The sequence below is a fragment of the Haliotis rubra genome, unplaced genomic scaffold, assembly GCF_003918875.1.
Source record: "Haliotis rubra isolate DU_JTF1 unplaced genomic scaffold, ASM391887v1 Scf270, whole genome shotgun sequence".
Lineage (NCBI taxonomy): Eukaryota > Metazoa > Mollusca > Gastropoda > Lepetellida > Haliotidae > Haliotis > Haliotis rubra.
The window spans coordinates 703,363-725,872 of record NW_025766781.1 but is presented as its reverse complement, the minus strand read 5'-3'; the positions used below and the strand labels follow the sequence as shown (position 1 = coordinate 725,872).

At 37.2% G+C, this 22,510-nt stretch overlaps 1 protein-coding gene across 1 annotated transcript in view; it reads left to right on the top strand.

Moving 5' to 3' along the window:
• The window catches only part of LOC124280647 (vitamin D3 receptor-like), a 174,013-nt gene that overhangs the window by 40,912 nt on the left and 110,591 nt on the right, over positions 1 to 22,510 (top strand). The window contains 1 exon segment of the mRNA XM_046716630.1: positions 3,493 to 3,600. Within this exon segment, the coding sequence (XP_046572586.1) occupies positions 3,529 to 3,600 (72 nt within the window). The 5' untranslated portion in view covers positions 3,493 to 3,528.

The following is a 22,510-nucleotide window of genomic DNA, read 5'->3' as shown; positions in this document are numbered from 1 at the left end:
GATAATGATAAATTCAAGCAATGTATAATCGGTTTGTGAATAGATTTTAATCGTCTGTTTTTGTCATGCTGCAAGCGATGACAGATCTGATTTTGATGATATTGGGTTTTGCTGACAACGGGATAATGATAATAATAATACTTTATTTCCCGACAAAGGAATTCTTTTCACAACAGTGAGACATTCAGCATGGTTAGAATGAATAAAACAAAGAAAACACGCTCACCTTAAGCACACACACAAATAAACAGGATGAAAAAGATAACCAGTGTGTACTGTAATAAACTAGTAGACAAATACATTTAAAATCGTGGCTAGGTCTAACGTTCATTTAAAACTTTAATGCTAACAGGTATAAACTATGTTTTGGGACCTTTTTGTGTGAAGTTTAGAAACGAGGAATCTAGATCCAGATGATAAAAGTTTAAAACAATAATCTAAATCGTGGGACCGGCAGAGATGCCAACCACTCCGATTTTGGAAGAGTTACTCCGATTTACAAATACAAAATCCACACTCCGATTTGTCTTTAAAAACTCCGATTTTTAAAAAATACAAATATCTATATAAATTTAGAATATCTGAAAGAATTTTTTTGTAAATATGTTCGTTTAAGTTAAGAATTATCTGGTTAAGTATGCCCAGAAATTGCATTCCAAATTTGACCCCCACCGTCAAAAGGGGCCTAAGCCCCCTCTCACGCTCACCCCCAACTCACACCTTCAGGGCTCGGGAATTGCTTTTAGCAAGACATGACTCCACTTTCATTTGACTCAGGGTTGGCATCTCTGGACGGGTCTGAAAAATATTTTGTTCGCAGACATTAAAACACGATTCTTATACATATAAAAAAGGGGGTTAAAATTCAGGCCGACAATTTTTGAAGAGGTGGTTACAACTAGTAAGTGGGGTACATTGAAAATAACAGAAGAGCACTCAGCCAATCAGAAAGCGACATTTATGTGTGAGGTAAGATAAAAATCTTTGTGTCATGATGTAATGGTATATATTCTTGTATTCACTCAAGTGAGTTCTAATAAACTGTGTTCTGGAAAACAGTTTTTAAGATTTTCAGAAGCTGTTTGGTTACAGATTATGTTGTGACAATCCAAATCTGTAAATGGATAAAAAAGAAAATGATATTTAAACATGTTAAATTAATATCACATTAACTTTCAGTGAAGACAATTGTAACGCTTGAGCGGTTTAGTTTGATTCTTCAGTCGTGCATCTAAACATATTGTTGCTAAGCAGTTTTGATTATGGTGAACAAGTGAAGTGTTATTATACACAAACTAAACTGTAGAGAATTCACCCATGAAGATCGGGGCTAGAATATATCTTCAGTGATCCATGCTTGTCGTAAGAGGTGACTAGTGGATTAAATATAATCTTAAAATGAGCCCAGACAATTCTTAATTTCTGGTGCAGAGACTTGCTTAATTATTCAGGACTTGAGTTGGACTGTATCATCTAGGGTCTTGGAGAGTGTAGACCCTGTTATTCCTCATATTGATATTAATATTGACCGTCCTAAAAGCAACATTAAAAACTAAACTCACTCACTCACTCACTCCTTACCTGTGAAGATCCATGCTTGTCATAAGAGGCGACTAACAGGATCGGATGGTCAGGCTCACTGACTTGGTTAACACATGTAATCGTATCCCAATTGTGTAGGTCGATGCTCATGTTGTTGATCACTGGATTGTCTGGTCCAGACTTGATTATTTACAGACCGCTGCCATATAGCTGGAATACTGCTGAGTCACTCACTCACACTGACTGAGTTTGGTTTTACGCCGCTTTTAGCAATATTCCAGCAATATCACGGCGGGGGACACCAGAAATGGGCTTCACTCATTGTACCCATGTGGGGATTCGAACCCGGGTCTTCGGCGTGACGAGCTAACGCTTTAACCACTAGACTACCCCACCGCCCCCACTCACTCACAACTGTAAAGAATTGATTAATTTACAATTGTTTTACTTTTGTTAAGTTTCAAACCATTATGTCTTCATTGTTTAGGAGTGTTAAATACTGTGAATTTCATATAGACACTTATAACATGTCAGACTGACATTGATATTAGTTTAATTTCTTTGTAAGTCAGTACTGACGTACCTGTTAGGAAAAGAACCACAGTCTCATCATGTGCTTGTTTGTTATGACTATACCAGGTATAGCTAGCCATGCTTGACCTAGTTTGTATATTGGTTTATGTGTCTATCAACGAAGTAGGGCATCAACCTAACAAAACATTCTGCTCCATGATATGAATAATGTCGCCTTGGGCTTTGTAATAGGTGAATCATGGAAATAGGTCAAAGATACGAAGGTAGACAACTCCTGGTGTGCTATTGGGGTGAATCATTCAATGGGCATTGACACTTACGGAAATAAACCAATAGTTTATGACTAACTGTTGTTCGCGTGGATTTATTGTCATATGCTTGCCCTTAAATGTTGTTAAGTTTATTTATTTCAGTTTATTGGACTTTGTTGTATGTATTGATTGACATACATGTTTATATAAATGGACAGAAACGCAGATGTCAGTAGTAATAAATTGTTTTATTGACAGAACTGTCAGACTGCTTTTGGACCACACGGATTTATCATCTGCAGCAATTGACTGTTTAAGTTCTTGGAATTTAGGAAAATAACCTTAAAAATAAAGTTTTGATCAAAGTAATTACATTTTTTCTCAATTTGCAAGCAAAAGGCACTTACGAAGGGGCACCTGATGAATGGGCAAGGAAAAGTCCATTAATGTTGTATATGCAATAAAGAAGAAGTTGACATCCCTAATATTTTGTATAAAAATAGGCATTAGTCTGGAATACTAGATAATCCTTGCATTGGTGAATATCCTTATCAGTTCGGCTATGGAGATATCGAAACAACTATAAACAGAATAGATAACATGATCTTGAAGATGTACCTCACATTATGTTGTGACTTAGACACTGTTTATATGTTATGTGTATCATTGGAATACTCACCAGAATTTTATGTAAATTTATGTAAATTTTTTGAGGGTTACAAATTTGGGGGTAAAAATGTTTGGTCAACGGAATGGGAGACGGAATAAAATGAAGTACAGACATTTCAGAATTTTTAGGCGGGGGCTTTAGTTTTATCTGAATGATTGGCCATATTTGCATGGTTTGTTAAACAGGCCGCCTTTGTTTTGTAATTTAATTATTTTTGTGCATTTATGTTTGATCAGCAGCTTTGATGGAGTGAAATAAACATATATAATTCATGTTTCATATGTGCAGTCTCTAATTTTAGACTCTCGTGTCTAAATAATTAATGTTTTTAGTCTACCGTCCTCTTTTGTATGACTAAAATAATACATGGGCGTTAAACCAAACTAACTCACTCTTACATTAACGACAATCATCCCTTATTACTTTATGATCACTTGTAATGGTGAATATATACAGAACCAAATATCAATTTTGTGTCTTTTTTCTTCATTTTAGTCAGTTCTGTCATTTGGATACCTTGGATAAAGCTTCATGGCATCGTCAGGCGAGGAAAGTAATTGGGTGTTTGAAGATGAATCCGTAGACCTGAGAAAACGAGACGAGGTAGGTGTTTGGTTGTTGTTCTTGTATTGGCAACAAATGATCACTTCTCTGTTTACAGAAGGCGCAACTCATGGGGATTTGTCTTTGTGCAGTTTCATCCCATTAAAAAACTCGCCCATGAAAGACTGGGTTACGCCTGGCCTTTAAGGCAGCAGCCAATGCTTGTCCTAAGCGGCGACTAACAGGATCGGGTGGTCAGATTTGCTGACTTGGTTGACACATGTCATCGTATCCCAACTGCACAGCGGTATATCGATGCTGTTGATCATTGGATTGTCTGGTCCAGACTAGATTATTTACAGACCACCACCATACAGCTGGAATATTGCTGTGTGCTGTGTTAAACAAACAAACAATCAAACCAAGCTTTGAAGAAAAATGGAAAACAAACAAAGAAAAAACAGACATTAAGAAACTACAATGACCTTGAGGTTTGTTTTGTTTTCCGGTTTTTGTTAATCCATATTTTGTTGCATTTCATATATACATTTCCAGCTGGTATATACAACATAGCTTATGAAATGGACAAAGTGAATTATTTAAGCAATAGATGAAAGGGGGACCAGGATTTGTGTAAGATATTCAGTCTTGAAAATTCAAATTTCCTCACCTTGTGTAATGATGTAATGGTCATACAATTCAATTTTCGGGAACTGGAGAGCTGGAATTCTTTTTGTGATTCTCTATTTGAATATTAGCTGTTTGAAGAGAACCAATATCACATTTAAGGATCAATGTGCTTCTGTGGGAATCCGATTAAAATATTCTGTTTTTGTGAAAAACCCATTCTCAAGTAGCTGCCAGATCGGGTTTACCCTGCTACAATATGGAAGTTCTGGTTCAGTTGAGCTGGAGCTGCTAGTTTTATTGTATGTTACCAAGTCCAGCTTTGGTAACATCAGTGACCTTGAAGTTGCATCAGTTCACTGCTTGCAGTCGGAGAGACACTGTCTCGCTATACCATGTAGTTCAGCCATTACATGTATGTGGTCTTGGAAGGAAGGATCCCAGCTGATTGTTCATGAACTTCATCAAATGTACTGGATCAATTTTATTAGATCTGTAGAATTTTCAACTCCAAGGGAATAATTTTGTGTGATCATAAACATTTCTGTTCCAGTGTATCGACATGTTGATGTCCTTTAAATTATGTCCAAACCTTTTTTTAACTGATGCACATCCTCAAAACCTTATGGGGTCGTAGGGTAGCCTAGTGGTTAAAGCGTCCACTCGTCACGCTGAAGACCCGGGTTCGATTCCCCACATGGGTACAATGTGTGAAGCCCATTTCTGGTGTCTCCTGCTTTCATTATAATTGCTGGAATATTGCTAAAAGTAGTGTAAAACCTTACTTACTTACTCAAAAGCTTTAAGCCAATAATAGATGGTAGAGTGTGCGCTGTTTACTCAATACCATGATTTGAAATACATACTATGAATATGTATCACAGCACATTTGTAAAATACTGTTATAAGGCATTTTTTTGCAATGTTTATATAAGTGACAAGTTGTAATGAAATTAGCATTAGGAAATACTATTTGTGACCAACTTATGTATATGTGCCTCTCATGCATGTGTTGTGACCAGAACAACATCCAACAAAATGGCCAACGAGTACAAAGTTGCAAAAAAGATGTCAGGAAAGGTGCATGCATGGGTCCAGTTTGAACTTAAACAAGGAAAATATACAGAAACACCAAGTTCTGTCGATAGTCAACTTCTTAATTGCAATGAATGCAACGTTTCGGGTTAGACACTAACACTGTTATCAAGCACCGAAATGTCACATTCAACTTCTAAAATGCCTCTCAAAGAAGGAAAATATAATAAAAAATGTATGATATATAATCGTAACGTGACACTGTGATTCTTTTGTAAAATGGGGGTGGTGCGGTAGCCTAGTGGTTAAACGTTTGTTCCCCATGCCAAAGACCCGGGTTCGATTCCCCACATGGGTACAGTGTGTGAAGCTCATTTCTGGTGTCTCCCGTCGTGATATTGCTGGAATATTGCTAAAAGCGACGTAAAACTCACTCACTCACCACCACAACTTTAATGACGCACATGCTAGACACCATCACATGAAACTGCAATCTATGACACGTAATACATGAATCAAATTGCAGTACGAGAGTCAGGCCAATACCCATCGCTAAAAGACAGCAATTTCAATGCTACCAATTGTCCCTCTGGCACTCTGAAATATTAGCCTTTTTCTTACCAGAACAGAAATGTCAGTTGTATGTAAAATGCAACCTGCAATTTCGATTAGTTTTAGTGGACTCGAAAAGCTATACCTTATTGCAACCCTAAAGGAATTGGAATGAAATTTTAAACGTCCATATTCCATTTATTTGATTTAATAATTTGTACATGGTAAAACATGGCAAAGTATGGTTATATATACATCTGAATATGTCCATCAATAATTGTCTATTCTAAAAGTTGGAAAGATAATTGGCATATTTTGTAAAGGGTTGTGAAAATGAAAGTGCCTTTGGCGCCATGAGTGATTCTGTGGTTAAAAGTGATGAAGAAAATAAAATAGATATTGTAATTGTAACGAAATGAATATTGTCTTTCATCTCTTACAAGTTCTTACTTTGGTATGTTTATATTTGCACGTGTTTGAGAGTATTAATTCAGGAGTAAAAACTCATCTGCTGACATTATTCAATTATAGACTCTTGTAGAGGTCGATATCGTTTTTTATTGACCTGAGTAAAACAATATCGACCGAGCTTGCGAGGTCGATATTGTTTTTCTCAGGTCAATAAAAACCGATATCGACCTCTACAAGAGTCTATAATTGTTTTATTATATAATGAAAGAGAAACGGGTTTTAACATAAACTTTTAATGCACACACTGTGCCATCTATCCGAGTGATCTGATTGGCTGAAAAGCGGGGGAAGCCCCTTTCTTACGGGATTCCTTGTCTATTCTTAGTAACCCAAGTCAATATCGTAATTTATCTGAAAACTCAAGTCAATATCGTGTTTTGTAGTCAATCATGTGACGGTATTTTGACCAATCGTGGTACAGGAAAAATACAACCTATATAATAAAATACAATGCAATCATGATAATGTTTGTCATCATTTTAGACACAAAGGTCAAAAGGTCATCAGCAAGTTTCCTTGGCCCACACTTTCCTAGAGTACTCAAAGACCTGTCGACATGACATCACTCAATGCCTTCATGTCATTAAAATGCCCCACATGGGCACAATGTGTTAAGCCCATTTCTGGTGTCCCCTGGCGTGATATTGCTGGAATATTACTAAAAGCGGGGTAAAACACAACTCACTCACTCATGTCATAAAAATTTACCACAATGTGCATATGACTCAGCCGATTAGATGCCATGTCCCTGATGTGTAATCAAGTTGAATATGCTACATATATACTGAGAGAAACAAATAAGGGAACACATGAAAGTGCAAGTGTTCCTTTATTCTTCTCCATTTTTTCTTCACAAGCTTGGTTTGCTTGTATGTTGTTTTACGCCGCACTCAGCAATATTCCAGCTATATGGCAGCGGTCTGTAAAAAAACGAGTCTGGACTAGACAATCCCGTGATCAACTCCATGAGCATCTATGCAGTTGGGATATAATGACATGTGTCAACCAAGTCAGCAAGCCTGACAACCCAATTCCGTTAATCAGCTCTTACAACAAACATGGGTTTATACTTAAGACCAATTCTAAACTATGGGTTCTTCACGGTTCTGCACAAGCTTGGTATTGCACTATGGGTGAAATTCTGAAAATAAGAAACACTGAGATGAAGTCTTGTTCCCTTATTTGTTTCCCTTGGTATATTATGTACATGTTACTATGGTTACCAAGGGTGGCATATAATTTTGACATTTATGAAAGATGTGTCTTTTGTCTGTCAAATAAGCCGTTCTGAGGTTTGTTTCAAAGTGTCAATAACGGTAGGTTGAACATAGTTGATGTAAATAACGGTAAGTTTGCGCACACAATTTCACCAAGATTAATGTGAACAATATTGAATGAAATTTACAATAAATTTCATGAAATAAATTACAAAGTCTTGCACAAACCTGTGATACGTCACACAATTTCACCAAGATTATTGTGAAAAATATTGAATGAAATTCATGAAATAAAAAACAAAGTCTGGCACAAACCTTTGATACATCACACAATTTCAGCAAGATTCATATGAATAATTTTGAAAGAAATTTTGAAAAATGTTGATAAAATATATTACAGAATCTACATATACATGTTTCATAACGATACAGTGGAATGACAGGAAGCAATGGCGAACTTCAGTACGAACTGGCTGACATGCTATATCTGGCGTTCATGGTCATAGGAATGTCTTTGATTAGACCAAAAGATCAGATTACTTTGCAGCTGTATCATGCTCACCTGCGTGTTCCGTTTGTTTAACATTGAAGGGCAGGATGTAGACCAGTGTTGTAACTTGTTGTAGATATATAGCGAGCTCGGTGTGCTGTTGCTATCTTTATAGTTACACATGTCACAAATGCTGTCACATTTTTTCTCGCTGAAGGGACTCGTACACGATAATGCCCAATACATTTCTGTGGCTTTATCTTATCTGCCTTGACACAGTATCAGTCATCACTGGGTTCAACACAGTAACTTGGGGTGACTATTGATGGGGAAACAACTATTGCGATAGCGATGGTCTATTGCAACCAACTATTGCAATACTATTGCAATAGTTTTTTTCTCCTTGAATTGTCTCATTTGAAGTCAATTCCCAAATGGATGTATAGTTTATATGAAATACAAACAAGCTGAAGTAGTTTCAGCCTCTGTTAGTAGCTGACAAGAAACTTGAAACCCAGATCAAGTTTGTTTAAGACTTTACAGGGGCGGATAACTCTAAATCAAAGTTAACAAATCTGGTACTTCCTGTATTTTGCGCTGCACATTTATCAACGGAAGTCAATTACAGAACTATCGATAGTCACACATACTATCTATGCATCGATAGTTTTTCGTACCTTATAATGAGTAATTGCTATCAGAGACTCAACAATTGCAATCTACCGATAGTGCGATGCATATATTACAGCCCTAGTTGTAATTCACACCATAGACAGGGTGGATTATTAAGTGCTATTCTACTTTTCACAATATCTGACAAGATCCAATTAAAATAAACCACAGTGACCTGTACAAAGTATTTTTTCATTCGATTTATCTTGGTTTTAGGCAGGCACTTAGTAAGCTGGCACCTTGGCTACTGAAAGCATTGAAAGTATCTTTAGTGATAGTGAGAGAATTTTTTTTCTTTGTTTGTTGTTCAACACCGCACTCAGCAAAATTCCAGCTATATGGCAGTGGTCTTTAAATAATCGAGTCTGGACCAGACAATCCAGTGATCAACTCCATGAGCATGTCGATCTACACAATAGGGATACAATGACATGTGTCAACCAAGTCAGCGAGCCTGACCACCCGATCCAGTTAATTGCCTTTTACAAGCATGGGTTGCTGAAGACCGATTCTAACCCGGATCTTCAGGGGTCGGATTAAGTGAGGAATGGAATAACTGCTACATAGTTATGATGGTCAGGCTGACCAATTGATGTAGCCAGTGGTAATAAGAGAGCATGATTGTGTAATGAGTGATGATGGAGGGCTCTGTCATACTCAGATGAACCGAAATCGTACACACAAGAATCCGCCAAGGGGGGACAATTCAGGGTGAATATTTTCACAGCCATGCATAAAGCAGCTGGGAAGGGAGGCGGTTCAATGTCTAATTGTACATTGACTTAGATGTGCTATGAGAAAAACAACATGTCAATTTGTTTGTTTGTTGTTTAACGCCGCGATATTCCGGCTATATGGGCAGTCTGTAAATAATCGAGTCTGACAACTTGATAATTGTGTGGCATATTACCATTGCTTTGTTTCTGAACTTGATGAAATAACACCATTCTTGTCCAAAACAGGCTTCAATATCCTAAATGTTACCATAAACTGGGGCCGGATCCACAATGCAATCGTAGCACTAAGTCATTCGTAATCCTATGGTAAACTATATAGTTACAATAGCTTGTAATGCTAAGAACGCCTATGGATCGGGACCCAGATATCATTAAGAATCAGATGGTTCTATGATTGATGAGTGAGTGAGTTTTACGCCGCTTTTAGCAATATTCCAGAAATATCACAGCGGGAGACACAAGAAATGGGCTTCATGCATTGTACTTATTTGGGGAATCGAACCTGGGTCTTTGACGTAACGAGCGAACGCTTTAACCACTAGGCTACCCCTCCGCCCTCTATGATTGATGAGGATGAAAAGTAATGAATGTGATACACGACAGACTGCAACAAATAACACATGTCGAGAAGAGTAATACGTAATATGTCAAGTTCCATTGCATGGACAAGCTCAGCAAGCTAGCAAGGAAACAATGGCCATTTTCTCTGATTTACCTCAACAAATCAAGAGATTGACACTTTAAGAAACCAGTAAAAATACTACGATGTGGTTTATTTTGCGAACACATCTGCAAAGTGTTAACACAACCTGGCGGGGATTTAAATATTTCTTGGTTCCAGACATCATGGTGCAATGGCTGCCATTCATGGATGACAGAGACGTCTCTCTTGCCTTCAGGCTACAGGAGTCTGAGTCTTCATAATTCATAGTTTTTAAACTGTTTTAGCTCAACGACTAAGCAAGTTCATATCAAAGTAAAGCAAATCTATTTTTCATTTAGCAGATGAAAATAGCAGAGGAAGGAAAATGTCTGTTCATGATAATACTTTATAGTTATTTTAAATAAATTACAATTTCCTGTGCAGAGTTGTATCCCAAAGACATGCAAGCAGATGTGATTGAGGGGGATGGTAGGGTAGCCTAGTGGTTAAAGCGTTTGCTTGTCATGCCTAAGACCAGGGTTCGATTCCCCACGTGGGTACAGTGTGTGAAGCCCATTTCTGATGTTGCCAGTCATATTTCTGGAATGTAACAACTGTGTCAAACCATAATCTCACTCTCACTCACTCACTCACTCACTCACTCACTCACTCACTCACTCACTCACTCACTCACTCACTCACTCACTCACTCACTCACTCACTCACTCACTCACTCACTCACTCACTCACTCACTCACTCACTCACTCACTCACTCACTCACTCACTCACTCACTCACTCACTCACTCACTCACTCACTCACTCACTCACTCACTCACTCACTCACTCACTCACTCACCAGTCAAACATCTAAATTTATCTAAAAGGTAATAGCTATTGATACAGCATCTCACTGCCCCAGATATATGATGTAGGTGTTACATAATGTGGTTGGGGATCTATATGCTTCTGCTCATGCTTTTGTTTGTCAGTGAAATGTGTGTCAGTTAATGTCTGTTTGACAGTCCTTGTGACATGTAACATATGAGATTGACTAAATACGTCAACAGCTGGCCTGTGATTGACAACAGACTGTTGAAAGTAACATGTTTAACTAACTGGTGACCTTCATTTCAGGGTCACAGACACAGCAGATCAATATCAATATTAAATATAATGGTCTTGTTTAACTACCATGTAAATTTGAATGGCTTTTTAGGTATTGAATTTCTGGCAAAACTTTCAGTAAAAATTTGTCACATCGATGGCTATATTTTAGTGTTGTCTTACTGTTATCAGAGACATATTATTTGAAAACTTACTCTGGTAAGTTTACTCAAGTTAGAAAATAGTTTAATTGGATTTTATTCATTTCTTGCGAATATTATACACCATTTGTTTTGCTGATTGACATATCAATTCCCTGAAGCTAGAAAACAAGTAGTGTTTTTCATTGTAGTCAAATTCATTTGACTGAAAAAATCTGAAAATCTGTCCTGGTTCTCAATTTTGATAAAATCACATTTGACTGGTTTGACTTGACTCTGAATTTTGGACCATATCATAAATATGAAGATTTGACATTTGTTATTGAAAGGGATTTTTTAAGTTAGGTAGTATATGAATTAAACAAAATATGCATTATTCACTTAGTCTTGAATTTTTAAAGATTTTTTGTTAGCTATGTTAATGTGGCAAGTCGGTAATTTAATTCAGCTTTATCTATGCATTTATCACAAAATTAGAGATATGTTTAGTTGGTGCTGTGTGGTCCTGTGCATAGAGCTCAGGATTGCCTTTGCTCACCCAGCAGTGAATGGGTACCCGGTGGGATTAGTCATATGACTGTTAACCATTTCTAGCGCCTCGCAGGCAGCTTGGGTTATCCGGGATAATAATGTGTTAGCGCTTTGAGCATGCATAAGTACCTGGAAGCAGGCACTTTATACATAGCCATTGACCCGTGAAGGTCCGGGTTAAAATATTGATCTTCAGTAACCCATGCTTGTCGTAGGAGGCGACTAACGGGATCGGGTGGTCAGGCTCGCTGGCTTGGTTGAAACATGTCATCGGTTTCCAATTGCGTAGATCGATGCTTATGCTGTTGATCACTGGATTGTCTGGTCCAGACTAGATTATTTACAGACCACCACCATACAGCTGGAATATTGCTGAGTGCTGTGTTAAACAAACAAACAATCAAACCAAGCTTTGAAGAAAAATGGATAACAAACAAAGAGATAACAAACATTAAGAACTACAATGACCTTGAGGTTTGTTTTGTTTTCCGGTTTTTGTTAATTCATATTTTGCTGCATTTCATATATACATTTCCAGCTGGTATATACTTTGACACATAGCTTATGAAATGGACAAAGTGAATTAATTAAGCAATAGACCGCTGCCATATAGCTGGAATATTGCTGAGTGCGGCATAAAACTAAACTCACTCACTCACATAGCCATTATTATTTGAAGATTGTTCCAGAACTTGATAGAGCAATTGTTAAAAGCAATTATCAGCAATATCTTGTTTCATCATATACGGTTACAATAATAGATGTAATAAAAGCTTCTGTTATCAACCAATCAATATTAACTTCAGTAATTGAAATGCAGGATGAAAACTATTCATTACTACACACTCGGTAAGAAGATACCACCTTTGACATTTCAAATACACAGCCCTTACTATCTCTAAACACAAGATCCTGATGCCTGAATTTGTGTTTAAATAATAACTAATTTTTTCTTAAAAATACTTCAAACATTATGTATACCACTTAAAAGAAGTTAAGAAAAAATGATTCTTTCATATTACTATGGTTAATCTGCGATGCCTTGAGAGATAAACTATTATTTTGAAAGAATCAGGCATTTCTTAACTTGTTTTGAGGAGAATACATGTGCAGACAAAGAGAGATCACCATGCCCTAAACTCTGGTTATGTTTCACTTGCGTGTCCCGAACAACATATTCACCTTGCTAGAACTGGTGGAAAGTTCAACTTTGATCGATGGTCATATTTGATTTGTTTCAAGCAATCAATCATTGATCACAATCAGAAGCCTTTTATTTAATTGTTTTGTAAGATCGTTGATCACGTAACCTGTTGGAACCACTGTTTGATGTTGCAATGTATAGAGTGGGTTTATTGTCTTGTGCTTAGCCCTAAGTCACAGATCAGTACACATGTCAAGCTACACTGATCATGGAGAGTAGATGGAAGAGTTGATGGAAGAATAGATGGATGAGTTGATGGTTGAATCAATGGAGGAGTTGATGGTTGAGTAGATGGAAGAGTTGATGGAAGAATTGATGGATGAGTTGATGGTTGAATCAATGGAGGAGTTGATGGTTGAATAGATGGAAGAATTGATGGAGGAGTAGATGGAAGAGTTGATGGAAGAATTGATGGAAGAGTTGATGGATGAATAGATGGAAGAGTTGATGGTTGAATAGATGGAAATGTTGATGGTTGAATAGATGGAAGAGTTGATGGATGAATTGATGGAAGAGTTGATGGATGAATAGATGGAAGAGTTGATGGTTGAATAGATGGAAGAGTTGATGATTGAATAGATGGAAAGTGTTGATGGAAGAGTTGATGGATGAATAGATGGAAGAGTTGATAGATGAGTTGATGGTTGAATCGATGGAAGAGTTGATGATAAATGGTTGGAAGAGTTGATGGTTGAATCGATGGAAGATTTGATGATGAATGGATGGAAGAGTTGATGGATGAATTGATGGAAGAGTAGATGACAAATAGATGCAAAAGTAGATGGACAAGTTGATGAATGAATAGATGTACGACTTGATGTTTGAGCAGATGTCAAGTAGATGGATGAATTGATGGATGAATAGATGGAATTGGTGGACAAGTTGATGGAGGAGTTGGTGGATGGTTTGATGGACAAGTTGATGGAGGAGTAATTTACAAGTGATGGGAGGTTTGATGGACCAGGTGATGGACCAGTTGATGGACGAGTAGGCTTTGTGTATGTGGTCCAGTCCATTAGGAATTCACAAAGAAAATTATCGCATAAGAACATCAAAAATGGTGAATTTTCAGGGCTCGATAATTCCACTCGTCCGCTCATATTGACGAGTAAAATTTGTTTTGGGCAAGTGAAAAACATAATTTGCTCATCCTAGAGGATCGAGTACGTTTTCTGACCCAAAAGCAACATTTTTCTTTTTCAGCTATCTTAAATGGTGAACGAATTCAATTTTGCCAAAGATTTTGTACAGAAGGCAAAGTAAGTAATGTTTATTGTAGTTTTATTCCAAGCAAACATTTTGAAATAAAATAGATTAAATTTATGTGATGCATGATCTATTGGGAAAGTACAACTTTAGAAGGACGAGTGGAAAGTTCATATTACTTGCCCTACAGGGCAAGTGCAGATTTTAATTTTCTTTCGAGCCCTGATTTTTCAAAAGGTTTTGTTCCAATGTTAAGCAGCCTACACTGGTTGTCAGATGTGACTTAATGAGTCTTGGTGACTCGATTGCTGGTATATATCATTGTTATTCATAACAGCAATCACTGGATTGTCTGAACCTGATTTTATTTACAACCAAAAATGCGATCTCAACCTCAAAGTTTGCTCAATGTAGTTGAAAAACAAAGCAAACACAAAACATATTTTGTTTGTTTTTCATGTCATTTTTCTTTGTTTTTATATACTGAGAAAAACAAATAAAGGAACACTGGAAAATATTAAAGGAACACTTGAATTTTCCTGTTTTCATCTCCAGCTTTCAATAGCGCTGTGGGAGGAAATCTGTGAGGAAATAGAGGAACACTACTATGAAGTGGTGTTCCCTTATTTGTTTCCCTCAGTATATATCCACCAACAGAGCTGGTATTTTTTTCGGAAATGTTAATTCGTCATCAAAGGTATGTCATCAAACACAGATGATGATATATTATTCTCGAAGCTTCATACATAATGTGTTATTCACATTGAGTTTATCGATTTTCTAAGAATACAGCATATGTTTGACCAGGCGTAAGAAAATCAGATTTGTGACAATTACACAATGGATTGAATTCTTTTTCATCTCAGGGATTATATAAACAGCTGGATTGCGTCATTTTGTTTGATGGCATTGGGTGTGACCAAATTAATTCTTTTGTTGCAGATCAACCGTCTAGCTACCATAGATAAGACAAAAAATGTTGTTTGATCAAACGTATGTTAATTTTGAACAGTTTTTGTCTGGTATTTTATCTCTAATGTAATCAACACCCTGTTCCAAATTAGCATATTTTCAGATAAACATTTTAGATCTTATTTATGGTAAGTATATTTATTTCATGTGTTGGCTGGTAACTGATTTACTATTATAAAATTTGAATATTATGATTCTCAATTTAGAGATTGCGGAAAATGACCCCAAAAGTCTGCAAAACAGGTTAAGTTGTCATAAATAAGTCTTATTGTTCTGTAAAGATAATTCACACAAAAAGTCTCTGTGAGATGAAGGGACGGTGGGGTAGCCTAGTGGTTAAAGTGTTCACTCGTCACGCCGAAATCCCGGGTTCAATTCCCCACATGGCTACAATATGTCAAGCCCATTTCTCATGCCCCCTGCCGTAATATTGCTGGAATATTGCTAAAAGCATTGTAAAACCCAACTCACTCACTCACTGTGTGAGATGAAGTCTGGTTTCAGCAGGTATTTATGTTGTACAATAGCTTGAACTGACTTTGTTCATTACAGAGTTTCCTTGACCCGTGAAGATCCGGGGTAGAATAGGTCTTCAGCAACCCATGCTTGCCACAAAAGGCAACTATGCTTGTCGTAAGAGGCGACTAACGGGATCAGGTGGTCAGGCTCACTGACTTGGTTGGCACATGTCATCGGTTCTCAATTGCGCAGGTCGATGCTCATGCTGTTGATCACTGGATTGTTTGGTCCAGACTCAATTATTTACAGTGAGTGAGTGAGTTATTATTTAACGTCACATCGGCAATATTTCAGCCATATCGTGAGGATAATTATTTACAGACCGCTGCTATGTAGCTGGAATATTGCTGAGTGCGGCGTAAAACTCAAATCACTCACTCACTCACAGAGTTTCCTCCCACACAATAAGCTGTGGTGATATAATATTCCTCAAAGCTGTTAAGAGCAGAGTTCAACCAGATTTTCTCACTCTTGTAATTTAATGAATAAATCAAAGCAATATTGATTATTACTGCATGCGTAACAATTCAATCGGCATTGTTGCATGATCTGATGATCCATTGAATGTATTGTCTAGCTAAAGTTTGAAATATTTTGAACAGCTGTTGTTTTAGATTTTTTCAGTGAAATATCTTTTTTTATGTCTGGCTGACTGTAATGTCAGTTGTATTCACCCAATATTAGACTGAAAGATCAATTTGCATCTGTCATTCTGGTAACTGATAGTACATTACTGGTAGTTATTAAAGGCTCAAAGGAAATGAAAATCTTATAGCAAACCTTAAGGAAAAGAGTCTTGTAGCAATCTGGGCAAGTGAGAGAGTCAGGGGTGGAAATAACCCATTGCCTGACGTCCGAGTGCAGTGTTTTTTTCTGTTGGGCAAGCAAATTTGTATATCACACTGTACCAGCGTCCAGTTGACTTTCCCATGTTAATTATGTTGTTTATTTAAAAAATTCAACAAGAAAACGGCCGGTATAGTGGAAAAGTTTTCAGGGCAAGTGATTTCACATGTGCCACTGTACCGGAGTACACTAGCAATTTTAAAGTTATTTCCACCCCTGGAGAGTGAGTTTAGTTTTACGCCGCTTTTAGCAATATTCCAGCAATGTAACCATGGCGGCGGACACACATGGGCTTCACACGTAAATGTACCCATTCTTGGAGGATCAGGAAGATGTTTTTCTGATTTTCATGTGAGGTTGAGTAAGCTTGATCTCTAAGTTTGACATTAATATTTAATATAAACAACTGATAAATTATCAACAGTGAATGTTGAAAAGCTCTTGGAGTCTGTGGGCGGGGGACACCAGAAATGGGCTTCACATTGATGTCGGGAATCGAACCCGGGTTCACTAGGCATTAGTAACACCACCGTCCTGATGTCATTGTGAAAATGATGCGATTCTGGACATAATAATAATACTGTCAACGCTTGGATATACGTCGACTGGGGAATTACCTCGGAATTAAGACGAAGTGTACAAGCGATGACTCAACAATGGACAGATAGAAAAACAATAGCACTTCCTTGACCAGTTGATGTGATGGCAGACCCGGCCAAGGGGATGACCAATTAAGGTTATAGATGTCATATACAGTAATTAATTGCCTGACAAGTCAATGTACAATGCGGAAGTGATAAGGATTACATAGAATACAGATTAGCGTCATATAAATAATTACAATAAAGTCTCACATGTCTTGACTACATAGTTTTTTACTTTTTAAATATTTGGACGATGGTTGTCTTGAATTAGTCCCTATAACAATACACTGTGTAGACTGTATGGTAAAAAAAAAGTTTCAAGGATGCCAACCTTTGGATGTTTTGTCCATGATTACTGATAGTTAATCTACACAGCTCTAGGAGGCTGAGACATTATTCAACCAAAGATTTATGATCTTATATCCAGCCTACATTTACGACCGAAGCAGGAGGACCGTCAGATGTAGAATACAAATATCAATAGCATAAAACTTGGTAAACTCAGTTGTAAATCCAAAGATCGATGGCAACAAAGACTGTATTATGCAATATGGCACAGGTAATGTGTTATGATGTCTAACTTGGATGAAATAATATGGTGACAGCTTGTCTTTCAATTAAATCAAAAGATAGGTTTGAACCATTTATAGTTCAACTCTATATTTCATATGTCTTCCATTGCTTGTTTCATGTCGAACTTTGGGCTGGTAACTGTAAATTACTGTGGGTTGTGATGAACTTCAATTTTCACAAATATTGGTTCAGTTGTCCCTTATTTAATGACACCCCAACTGTTTGAAATCACCCACCCTCTTACAACGCCTTATATGCTGAAATTTGAAATTAATTCAGCAGGCTAAGGCCGGAACAATTTTATTTCTTGTTTTACAGATGTTTGTCCTCAGAAAACCTAAAGGCAGGAGGGAAAAAAAATAAAAATCACCAGTCAAAGTAATATTACTTTTAAATGCTAAAAGTGTTTTACTTTTGGCAATTTATGAATTGTATATGGGGCAAAAAACAATCAAAAATTTTTAAAAAAATTAAGTTTACAGTTTTGGTCAATAAAAACATTAGGATTTTATTTTTTGAGCGGGGAAAATTAATTTTCTTCTTTTTGTATTCTTGAAAAAATACGACCGGCAGATCCGTAAAACAAGAAATAATATTGGCCTGGCCTAAAGGTTAAAATTGTTGCACTTATATACCAATGAGTGAGTGAGTGAGTGTGGTTTTACGCTGCTTTTAGCAATATTCCAGCAACATGACTGTGGGCAACACCAAAAATGAGCTTCACATCATAGCCATTGGGGAATCAAACCTGGGTCTTCAGCGTGACGAGCGAACGCAGTAACCATTAGGCTATCCCACCGCCCCTATATACCAAAGTGTGTGTGTTGTTTTTTGTGTGGCTGCTTTTACTAGTCTGGACTAGTTTTATGCCAGTCCAAGGTGTCATGTCACAGTTCAGCACAGATTCCTTGTTCAGACAGTAGGCTCCAAGCTGATCAGGGGCGGTGGGGTAGCCTAGTGGCTAAAGCGTTTGCTCTTAACGCCAAAGACCTGGGTTCAATTCCAAACATGGGTACAACATGTGAATCCCTTTCCTGGTGTCCCCAAAAATGTGATAGTGTTTGTGGCGTGAAACTATACTCACTCACTCCAAGATAATCAGTCATTGTTTTATTCCCTTGAATGCCGAACGCCAGGAGGGGTGAACTTAGTACCATCATTACACATGTACTTGTGTGATGTAGCTGATAATTGTAGTGAGTTATTTATTCATTGTGAAGTTGATCTTCAGTCAGCAAGACAATCTAGTGATCAACATCATGAGCATTGATCTACTGAACTGGGAACCGATGACATGTGTCCACCAAGTCCACGAGCCTGACCACCCGATCCCGTTAGTCGCCTCTAATGACAAGCATCATGGGTTGCTGCAGACCAATTCTAACCCTGACCTTCACAGTTCCAGGATCAGACAAACCAGTGATTATAAATGAATCCTATCTTTACTTGGTACTTACCACAGTTACCATGGATACTGGGGCCACAATCAGTTCTGAATTCTCCTGATAAGACCTCTTGTTACTATCATGAATTTGGAAAATACTCATCGGTCAATGAAATATCAAATATCAATAACAACCTGTATTTGAATGAGCTAATGAGAAGACTGCTTCAACATAGATGTTATTATTGTATAAAGGTACTTCTTTATCAATGGTCACAGTGACCTGCGTTGTGGAAATTAACCTTGCTGAAATTATTTCTCCCTTTGGTTTGCAAAGGACTGACCTACACACAAAATCCAAAGCATGTCGTACATGAAAATGAAATATGATATAATGAGTGAGTGAGTGAGTTTTCCTTCTTTGGGTGGCATTTTCAGAAGTAGGAGAGTCAGATAAGACAAACTTTATTGATGAACAACTTCTTTATTGCGGCGTTTTTGATACAGATTCTTGTATCGTTGTCCTTGTTTAAGTTAGTTTAGTTTTATGCCCACTTTTTGCAATATTTCAGCAATGTCATTTCGGGGTACACCAGAAATGTGCTTCACACATTTTTAACCATGTGGGGAATTAAACCCGGTTCTTCGAAGTGACCAGCAAACTCGCACTAGACTACCCCTTCAAGTATGATATGAAATGCTGATGACTGAACATTTATCTTGCTCTATGGGGCGGTGGGGTAGCCTAATGGTTAAAGCGTTTGCTTGTCACGCCGAAGACCTGGGTCCAATCCCTTTCATGGGTACAATGTGTGAAGCCCATTTCTGGTGTCCCCCGCCGTGATATTGCTGGAATATTGCTAAATTGGGCGTAAAACTAAATTCACTCACTCACTCACTCATCTTGCTGTATTTTGTTAACATATAGGCTCTTCAGTGTTTCATTAGTTCGGATCGATGAACATGGAACTCAGCCTCGTCGGCTTCACTCAATATCAATGCCAACACCATTTGTGTTTAGTTTTACCATGGTAGAATGGAGATGAACAGACTGTGTTTTCAATGTAGCAAGCTTTCCTGCAGATATAAGCATGTTTAATGTAACATTTGAAATCTCACTCTGTGAGTTTGGTTCTTAATCAAATACGACATGGTTAAATCTACAGGTGGTTAGCTCTACTTTGACAACACAGAATGTTTGTCCCAGACAAAAAATACAAACTTCATTGATCAGAATGAAAGCCAGACAGAAATATATATCTTGAACTAATTTGATAGAAAAAACAAGATTTCAGTTTTGGCCTGTTGACAAGCGCTTCAACCAACCTTGATCTCGTTTTCTGTGTTGCACAGTTATTTTTTATATGTTTGGACAAATTGTGGATTTAAACAAATCAATTTTGTTAACAGATTATGTTACATGGCAAGATGGTGGCTATAAATTGATTTATATAACTTTAAGCTGTTGCTGATCATAAGTCTGGAAGAAAGAAATATAATTTAGTATGATTAAATTTCCTTTGCCAACAATAACTTTTGATCTTCATTACTTAGTTTGATACAATTCTTTCTATGTTTGAATATACTCTGTCGTAGAAACACGAGACTGTTTGCGGAAATCTTGGTAAACACGTTAATTACCACCGAGGTCATCAATGTGGTTACAAGGTATATTTGTAAAGGTAATATGTGATTAATTCAAAAGAATTTGAGTGGATACAAACAATTGTTTAAGTTGAAATTTACATTGATGAAATATTTATTTCAATTTAAGTGACATTTGGATATTTCACTTGTTGTTGTTGTTGCTTGTTGTTTTACGCCGCACTCAGCAATATTCCAGCTATGTGGCGTCAGTCTGTAAATAATCGAGTCCAGACAATCCAGTGATGCATGAACATCGATCTACGCAATGGAGATACGATGACACGTGACAATCAAGTTAGCAGGCCTGACCACTCGATCCCGTTTGCCGCCTTTTACAAGAAGCATGGGTTGCAGAAGATCAATTCTAACCCGATCTTCACTTAATGAGATATCAGGATATTATTTGACAGACTCTGTCAGAGGGGTGGTTGATGGGGTGGGGTGGTCCAGATTGTGTCAGGGAGGAGACGCCACCTCCCAAATGAGAATCCATTTCTGCTTCAAGTCAGATGTCAGCCACAGGTCAAACTATTAATGTAACTAATTATATTGCTAGTTTATAACTTTGAAGATTTCTACTTTTCTACCAAACGTAATGGGGTTAGTCTTTTTAGGTTTTGACTAATAACATTATATGTAAGTTTTGTGACAGTGTTACATTTATGCAATTACATTCTGAGCAGAGCACTAATTGTTTTTAAGGTTACTGCCATTTTCGTATTGGCTATGTCAGAGTAATTAGTTGGTTTATTTTTCACAAAAAGGATTGATGAATAATTTTAGATGATAAGTAGAATCTTATTACTGTGTTGTCCAAGCTCAACTTTATTAAAACTTGCTGATAAAATGTTGAGGTATGGAGGCGGTCTGTAAATAATTGAGTCTGGACCAGACAATCCAGTGATCAACGAGAGTCAGATATTTTACTCACTAATTTTGCTGAGATGCTGGCACTCTGGGTCTGGTTAACTAATGTGATGGACAGTTTAATTATCGGAAAGTATCCAAGTCATGAAAATATCGTAAGATATATGAATTTTAATCATTTGAAACCCGTGAAGATCTGGGTTAGAATTGGTCTTCAGTAACCCATGCTTGTCATAAGAGGCGACTAACGGGATTGGGTGGTCAGGCTTGTGTCTTGGTTGACACATGTCATCATATCCCAATTGCGTAGATCGATGCTCATGAATGCTGTTAATCACTGGATTGTCTGGTCCAGACTCGATTATTTACAGACAACCATCATATAGCTGGAATATTGCTGAGTGTGGCGTAAAACAACAACCAAACCAAACCAATCATTTGAATTTGAGAATAATGTATTTAAAAGTACTAATTTACTTTTGACATTTTTGTTCTCATCAAATGTCTCATAGTTCATATCAGTTTAGCCAATGTATTCCGTTACTGCAATTTGTTTTTGCAATTCTCTTGTCATCATGCGAGAAAACAGGTTGGCAGACAGGTTGATTTGTGAAACAGAAGTAGGATTTAAGTGACTATTCCCGATCCAGCTGCCTCGGAGGAATCGCCTCAGACTAATGACATATGGTTATGCTCAGTACTTAGAGTTCAAACTTAGTGCTGTTTGTAGCCGCTACGTCTATACGCTGCATGGAAAGAAATTATTTTGTAGATTTGGGATAAGGCCAGACCAATTTTATTTTTTTTGTTTTACGGACCCACTGGTTGTATTTTTTCAAGAATAAGAAAAAAATCAAAAAGAAATT